This window comes from Aplysia californica, unplaced genomic scaffold, assembly GCF_000002075.1.
Source record: "Aplysia californica isolate F4 #8 unplaced genomic scaffold, AplCal3.0 scaffold00542, whole genome shotgun sequence".
NCBI lineage: Eukaryota > Metazoa > Mollusca > Gastropoda > Aplysiida > Aplysiidae > Aplysia > Aplysia californica.
The window spans coordinates 511,541-520,435 of record NW_004797812.1 but is presented as its reverse complement, the minus strand read 5'-3'; the positions used below and the strand labels follow the sequence as shown (position 1 = coordinate 520,435).

At 38.2% G+C, this 8,895-nt stretch overlaps 1 protein-coding gene across 1 annotated transcript in view; it reads right to left on the bottom strand.

Moving 5' to 3' along the window:
- Nucleotides 1-706: 706 nt before the first annotated feature.
- The window catches only part of LOC101854744 (palmitoyltransferase ZDHHC17), a 32,076-nt gene continuing 23,887 nt past the window's right edge, over nt 707-8,895 (bottom strand). Inside the window, exons 11-15 of the mRNA XM_005106552.3 lie at nt 8,316-8,472; nt 6,313-6,396; nt 5,179-5,336; nt 4,224-4,405; nt 707-3,398 (exon numbers count right to left, since the gene is read on the bottom strand). Of these exons, the coding sequence (XP_005106609.1) occupies nt 3,230-3,398; nt 4,224-4,405; nt 5,179-5,336; nt 6,313-6,396; nt 8,316-8,472 (750 nt within the window). The 3' untranslated portion in view covers nt 707-3,229. The remainder of the gene's footprint in view (nt 3,399-4,223; nt 4,406-5,178; nt 5,337-6,312; nt 6,397-8,315; nt 8,473-8,895) is intronic.

Here is an 8,895-nt window from a genome sequence, read left to right as displayed (position 1 = left end):
AAATTTCACTTCAATTTTTTCAACAAATTTGAGTGCAGTAAAAAAAATTGGTTTCACTCCCCTTGCAACACTAAGATAATTCAAGAGACGGGACCTCCGAATTTAATGTCCATCTTCTATAGGACCAAACCAAATGAGAACATTCATGTAAAGTGCCTACTTTTCCAAGGACACAACGTTGAGTTTTGAACTCCCGACCCCGCAATCTCATGATTACCAGTCCGGTAGTCTAACCATTTAACTACCAACATCACCCCATAAGACCACCGACACCACCCTAAAATGACAGAGAATTATGAATGCTATTGACCCTTTGCAAGCTAGGTTATTACAATAACAACAGGACAAAGCAACAGGCACTTCTACAGTTCAATGTTGGGGGCATAAAACTATGTACAATATACACACTCTTATCACTCGATAGCATTGCAGCTGTCTCATAAAACAGTAGTATGGAGTTCAAGTCCCTGATAATGGTCAGGTGGGAGTGCTGATTCAACATATTTTAAAGAAGAGCACTGCTCAATATGTAGATTTTGTTGAGCAAAACACGCTGACCAATTACCCCAAACTTAAACAGATGTAGCTCAACAGTTACAAGAATTACTGCAGGGTGCTGTACTGTTAGGAGTCAAAAACATGCATAAATGATCGTGTATACTTGAAAACTAGCTCATCATTCATTCAGGGTAGAGAGATTTGCAACTTTTTTCCTTTTTTTCTGATTAAAGAGAGGCATAGCCAATACTCAATACTGTTTTTAAATTAATAAGATGAATATTTGGAGAGATTTACTTTTAGTGATAACAAAATGTTATTTGTTACTGTTGTATTGTACTGCAAGCGCTCAGAGCCTGTGTACTTTAATCTGGGTTGAGCGCTATATAAATGTCATTTATTATTGTCATTATTATTTACTCATCATTTAAAAACAAACAGAATACCTTGAAACTGAACTTCACATCAACAATAATTATTATATGCCACAAGGATGTTAGAACACATGGAATCACAAAGCTGAAACTGCTGATGAAAATGAACGAGCTGCAGAAGGCAATGAATTGTCAAAAACTATATGTCATGATAACCACTGATGAATGAGAAGTACAAAATTGTTATGCTGGTGCTGTATAAGCGATAAAACATAAGAAATGGTACATTCACCTTTCCCACATGTGACACCCCCCCCCCCCCCCTGCTACACCCAAACTCCGTCTCTCACATCACATATTCTTAAAAAAAAAAAAAAATACAATTTCGTAAAACGAGAAACAAAAGAAATGTTAAGTGCACATACTGATTACACATGTCTAAAAACACCCCCCCCCCAAAAAAAAAAACCCAACAAGGTGTGCAAATTCAAAGAGTAAGCTGATTGTTCAGCCAGTATCCAGTACGGCAGAACAAGATGCAAGTTCAAAACCTAGCAATAATCATGTACATAGATTAAAAAAAGCAAACTCGTAATGGTAATTGACCAAAAAACAACGTTCAGCAGATTCAACACAAAGAAATAAAACAAGTTAGCAGAAACACGGAGAAGCGGAAATAAATCACATGAAATACTGTCCTGTGTGCTTGGTAATAACGAAAACTAAGTGAGCAGTTCAGTTATAAGACATCCTACACGGGGACAACGCTACTCAGAAAAAACTACAGAGCTTTTGAAGGCTTGGACTACACAAGTAGTGCACTATTAAAAAAAAAAAAACAAGAAAAAAAGGGAAACAACTGTTTTCTCTTTAAGTTACAAACTGAAAAAGAAAAAAACACTACATATTCCATAAAGACAATCTTGTAGGATTTTTTCTCGTCACAGTAACCAAAAGAAAAAGATCCGATTTAGAAATCTAGAGTGAAGCTTTAAAAATTGATAAACTGCTTCGAATACTCCAAGAAATCACAAATTTCAAAGCTACAACATTAACATGATAGAAACTGGAAGCAAGCTTGATCCCTTGGCGGCAGGTCACAGGAACACAACATCAAAGTAATCCGACCCCCATCCCCATGATGAAAGCGGCAATGCATTGACAACACCAACAGTCTTCTCACCACGCCAGAACCTTCTATCTCCTCCCCCTTTTTTTCCTGAGTTTCTTTGGATTGATAAACTGCTTACATGAATTATACATGAAGAGTTTCTTTTCCAGCTGCACAATGTGGACCCTCATTTAGAGGACTTATTGATCAATACAAATAACAAAAGACATCCCAAAATTCTCGGAGGAACAGCAAAACAACAGCACGCCTGTTACTATTCTTCAAGCGCCGCGACCAAAAGCAAAGATAAGAAGAATTCAAGGAAAATCAAGGAGAATAAATAATTTTTCAGCGAACTGCAGACAATTCTAAAAAAAGAAAGAGAAAAATCCTGAAAATACCCGCCCAGCACATTTCTTCAGCATAAACAGGCATCTCAGGAGAAGCAGAGTTTAGTAAAGAGGTAGTTGAGGAGACCATTATGCTCACAACAACAGAAATACATGAGCTGCAGAAATACAGTGGAATCTGCTTACAATAAACCGACAGGTACCTAACTTTGCTTTGAGTTTAAACCGGGTTTGAAAGCAAATTGGAAACATGATGACTTAGGTATAAAACAACTATTTTCTTTACGTAAGCAAAAATCATTAGTCTTTCTACACCTGTTTGATCACAAAAAGTAAAAATATCACAATCTAATCACCACAAAAAGATGCAATGACAAGAGCAATCCAGTCAGTCCATGCTCAGAACATCACAAGCTCAAACAACTGTAGAGACCATTTTCCAAAATTATGTATGCTTCTGCTATGTGTTCGTCTTGTTTATTTGCTCTTGCAGGCACACACAGTCTGAGCCTTCACTGTCAATTGATTCGGTAGTTTTTGGCCACTGTTATTCACCTCAATAATTTTGGAAACCTGATACTTTGACCATTTTCAGTTCAATATCACTTTCCAATGCATTTCCTATTGAATACACATTGGTATATTTACCTTTTGATTGATTCACTTTGCCTTACAGAGGTTCTGAAAATGCAATTGACACTGAGGCAATTTTTTCACTAGATGAGTGACTGATAGGTGCTGGACCCAGGGGAACTTCTGTGGAAGCAAGCAGCCACAAAACGGATCAGAGTCAAAGGAAAGGTTCAATTCTCTGCCAGTCTATTACAAAAGGACCCCACTGTTGACACAAAACAATAAAAGGAAAGAGACAGAGAAAATGTTCACGGGAAAGCAGTTCAAACAAACTGGTAGTTCTCCCGGCCAGCGTGGAAGTTGGAGGCTTGGTAGTTGGGCCCAGAGTCCGAGTCCAGGGTGAATTTTGTCGTCCAGTCCACCTTAAGGGGTCGGCACAACCCACAGCAACGCCAGCCCATCACATCCACCACATTCTTCACAACTCCTCGGCTGTAAAAAGAACAATTTCATGGGGTTTTTTACTACATCTTTTTCTCATTGGGAAAAAAAAGGCAAAAGAGGCATGGAAGACCAAGAACAATTGACTTATTTAGAGAATTTTCACAGAAGAGTGATTGGGAAAGACCAGGACAACATTAAATGGTTTTAAAAGCACCCTAGCAGAGAAATGAGTAGCAAACCATGATTGCAGATGTCTGCCTCGGATAAAGCTCTACATGATGTCATTTGTTTTTTGTCTTTTTCCCACTGCAGGGTTATCTTCTTGTTGCAGCCTCACCAATGACGTCCATTTTCAGTGGACCGAAATCCTCCTATTATCCAAATTTGCAAATGTGTTGTTGGGGTCAGCAACCAGGATGGTACGCATCACACTGAGCTCAGACGGGCTTTTCATTGCTCTCTATATTCACCATGATGCAAAAATAACTACCGCCATCATCATTTTTCTCTCTCAGCACAGACTATGCTGTAAAAAGTGCTACCTGCATGAGTTTTTGTCCTCTGCGTCCACTATGATTAAAAAAGAACTCCCAGCTTTATATTTCTTTTCTCATTCTTCGTCTGCAACAGTATCTTTTTTTCCGTCCCTGTGCCCACAATGACACAAAAAGAGCTGCTGGCATAATTATTTTTCTCTCTCCATTCTGAAGCAACAAGAACGACCAGCATTACTTTTTTTTTCCTCTCTCTGCATCCGCCACGATGTAAAGAGAGACACGTTCATTATTTTTTTTCTCTCTAATCATATACTGTGAGGCGGAAAAAAAAAAGCCCCAAAAACCAAACTGCCATCATGCTGTGACAAGGACTTACTTAAATGGTGAGACAACCTTGGGCGTTGGTTTCCCCCCATGGCAGTGTCCATGACCCCCATGATTGTGGCCGTGTCCCCCTTGGTCTCTCTTACATCCCTCCTCTGGGCCCGGCATCTTCTGCATGTGGGAGTACCGCATCTGGTTCAGGCGCTCGTTGGTAGTCATGGCCAGCCATGAGATCTGCAGGGAAGAAAAAGACAAATTGAAGGGTAAAGAAAAATGGAATCAGCCCCCCAGCAGTCTTCAATTATTTTAAACAGTTTGTCTTTAATAGCCTGTTTGCAAATCATGTCAGTCATTACTGAGGCTTACACTCAATTATTTGCTTTCTTTTTCACACATCATGCTGGCTTTTTTGTTATAGGCTACCAGAATAATTCTACTAGACAATTTCTTTTAAATTATTTGCTAGATGTATACTCCTTTGATTTTTTACAGGACAGAAACCCATTATCTTTGTGCAATCTCATTAACAAACTCTTATGAACTAGTGGTGACTGAACACAAACTAATAGGAATCTTTTCAATCCAAACTGCAAAAATTATACAAGAAAAACATAAAAAGATTCAAAATATGATATCTAGCAGACTTCATCTCAATTTCATTAAAAGCTAGTTTCTTCAACAGAGAAGTATCCTATACTTCTTAAAAGTTTGTAGAGGAAGAGGACTTTTGTTTTTGCTAACTTCTAGCTTTTAAGAAGGTAAGAAGACTCAAAGGATATATTTTTCTTATACAAATAATACACTTGAATGCCTTCAGACATATAAAAAAAAGGTATTAATTTTATTTTCATTCACTTCTGCCTCTTTGTGTTGGATCTCATATTCATAAAAAAAACAGGATTCAGATATGTCAAGCAATTTTTCCTAATCAATGGATAAAAGAGAACACCACTAACAAAAAGCTGGTAGAAGGAATGGCTGGACTACAAGGAACTATAAGCACTCACCTGGTACATCTGGCAGACAAAGAGAGAGGACACCCACACAATGTGGAACAAGGCATTTAGGCCAATCCAGGCAATCCAGGGAGACGCCTTGAACAGCTTGTAAAGGACGCCCGTGATGCCATCTTCATAGAAGGCAATTGGGCAGTTTACAGACCAAACTAAGGAGATAGGAAGGTGGGAGGAGGGAAATATGCATTATTTGTAAGAAGTTTGGAGGAGAACGTTTTCTTGTTACCTTTCAGTTATTTGAAACTCCCTTCCACAATCTATAAGGGAAGATCAAACCTTGTCAAAATGTAAAACACTTAAAAAAACCATACAATTCTTATGGTATGGGTCAAACTTAGTCTTTGGCCTAGAATGATTTTTCTCTTCTCCATATGAATGTGTTACGGCAAGCTTTTCCAGCATATCATTTTTGTTGTCAATAAACCCTTAATAGCCTTCTTAAAAATGTACTTCTGATGTCTGTCTAAGCTTAATGTCCAGATTATGAGAGTATTGTTTGAAAGAGGGTGTGCTCGTGATACAGAGAGAATAAGAAAGAGAGAAAGAAAAAACAGAGTTTTGCCATGTGGTAAAAGAACTACTTCAGCCCGACCCTGCTTTATGGGTAGAGTTAAACATTTTAAGTGGCTAAATTTCCTTGTGACAGTGATGACGGTATACATGTACATAAATCTTTGTGAAAAATAGTGAAATGGTATAGGTTTAACGCCCCTTTCAACACTAGTAGGTTATTTAAGAGGCAGGACCTCCGAGCTTAACGTCCATCTCCGAAAGGACCGAGCCAAATAGAAAATTTGGTAAAGTGCCTTTACCAATGACAAAATGTCAGACTGAGCTGAGGCTTGAACCCCGAACCTGAAATCTCATGATTACGGGTGCTACCTACTCCACATATAGCTTTGTGAATTAAATCAAGTCCATTTATAACAGAAAAATACCATTCTTATATCAAAACCCTGATCTCGTGTCAATCAAAATCCCCAAAAGATGAACGCACTGGTTTTTTCCCTTTTTCTTTTCTTTTTCCAGAAAACAGAAATTGAAATTATTACGTAAACACTAAAAACACATAGCAACCAACACCCTGAACACACTGTAAATCAGTATGAATGTCACATCACTTACATAGATGGCATCCATAAAGGCAGAATATTAACATTCCTGAGAGGAAAAACAAGTATCCCATGAAATACTTGTGGTTGTTCGCACCTGGAGATAACAAAAAATTATTGAGAGACTCATACTTAGAGATGCCTAGAAACTAAAATAAAGCAACACACAAACACTAAATACCATAAAGGAATTATTTATATTCCTTAAAGGACTTTTTCTTTCACGTAAAACAGCAGCTGAAGACATGTCTCATCAAAACCAATGCAATAAATTTCTTACTTTAATAAATCAAGGGAGTGGAAAGTCCAAAAGCTAATAAGAAAACTAAATTAAACACTAAAAACAATCATAAGTTTTCATTAAATTGATTAAATTGATATCATAATTAACTAAAAGTAAAGTTCATACTTAATTAACATTTTAAATACAAGCTGTAAAATCTTCGTAACACCCACTGTCATTTTTTCAATTCTAATTTCTGTACTACACAAAAGGCTGAATAGAAATAATTGCAACATTAAGAGATATGCCTCACACTGTGCAGTTCCAAAGAAATATTTTCTTTATTTGTTTTGGTAGATGTTTTACGCTGTTCTACTGTATGGTTCAGAGACATGGAGGCTCAAAGGATCCACAGCAAAGAAACTGCAGAGCTTCATAAATGGATGCCTAAGAAGCATAGTGGGGATCAAGTGGTACAATCAAGTCACAAATGCTCAACTGTGGGAAAGAACATGCCAAAGGCCAGTAAAGGAAGATATAAAAATGAAGAAATGGAAATGGATTGGGCACACCCTGAGGTGACCCCCGACAAGCATCATCAGACAGGCTTTGACATGGAATCAACAAGAAAAATGTAAGAAAGGAAGACCAAAGACGACATGGAGGTGAGCGGTACATGCGGAAAAGGAAAAGGCGGACTCATGGAAACAGCTAGAAAAGGATGCACAGGACAAGTTTCCCTGGACAAATCTTGTTGATGGCCTATGCTCCACTGGGAGTTAAAAAGGGCAAGAGAGAGGTGATTTATGGTACTGACAACTGTATAAAGTCATACGAGAGCGCAGGACACATTAAACAATTTTAGTTCGGTAGAAATTAATTTTGAATTTAGCCTGGGTGGCAGCCGAAGCCTACTCTTATCGATTTTGGACCACCAAGGGATCTTTAACATGTGCAACTTGCACACAAGACTTGCAAGATTTTTTGGCCTTATCAGAGAAGGCTACGAGTTAGATTTTACTTACCCTAAGATCAGGGGTGCGACTGAAAGACAACAGTAACAAGGAGTAGCAGTAGAAAGGCTGCAGACAGAGTCAGAAGCACAGAGGAGGGGGCAAAGAGGGAAGGGGTATGGGTGCAGAAAGTGAAGATGAAAGCAGACGACAAAACATGGTGAGACTACAGGAAAGGAGGAGAAAGAAGAAAATTTAAGAGAAGAAAATTTCCCATCGCTGTAAGGTTTCAAACTCGGGACATATTGAAAGAGAGGCGAACATCGTAACCTCTAAATAACGAGAGCCCCCAATCATTTTCTGCTGGACAGGACTTTCAGTTCACACTAGGGCAAAGATGGGGCTTGACAGAAGAATTAACAAGCACAGAGAAAAGATGCCACCTCTACACCAGAGAAGTTAAGGCACATGAGAAGGGGGCCACACTGGCAGAGGAATAGAGCGCTCTCTATTGGTGGAACAGCATTACATTTATCTTCTTACCCCTTATCAAATGGATGCCATCAACTTTAACTTCTCACAAAATTTGAACACTTATTTTGGGTTTAGTATCTATACTATTCCCCTTATCATATAAGGTATAAGATAAAGGTCATATTCCCAATGCCATCATGGTTACTAGAATGCTTCATAGTCATGTTTTATTATCTGTCTAGCAGAAATTAACACCCGTTGCATATCAAAAAGGCAGAAAATATTTACATTCACGTGCTACACGAACACATCTAGCCCAATTCCAACTTGTAGATCCTGTGCAAGCTGTTGAGATGTCACACTTACCGATACAGTTACCCACCCATGGACAGTGGTGGTCAAATTTAGCAACACACCGATTGCAGACATTGCAATGTTTAGACCGGAGCGGTCTTCGAATTAAACATGTGCTGCAGAACTGTTCGAACTTCAAAGTCTGTGTTTCCGCCAACTCCAAAATTGTCTGAAGAAAGTGAAAAAACAAAACAAACCCCAGTTATTTTATTAAATTTCTAACATGAACATTTCACAGCTTTCTTGAAGTCTTAATGTCCAGAATTTTCCAAACTATGCCAGAAATCACTCAAAGGCAATTTTTAAAAAAAATCGAAACACTTCAGAGTTATGAAAAACAACTTTTGCCATGCATCAGTTGTTCACTTTCAAAGCACTGAACGAAGCTTACAATTTACATATAAACTTGAAATTATGAGCAATACAAGCTTTCTGCAATGCACATTGTCACAGCAAATTCTTGAACATGAAAGAAAGACATCAGAATTATGAAGACAACGAGAAATCTGCTTCATTCAAAGAACAGATCACCATAATAATTTGTTGAACTGGGACTGGGAGAGATCACATCCTTGCAGTTCGCAGTCCTCAA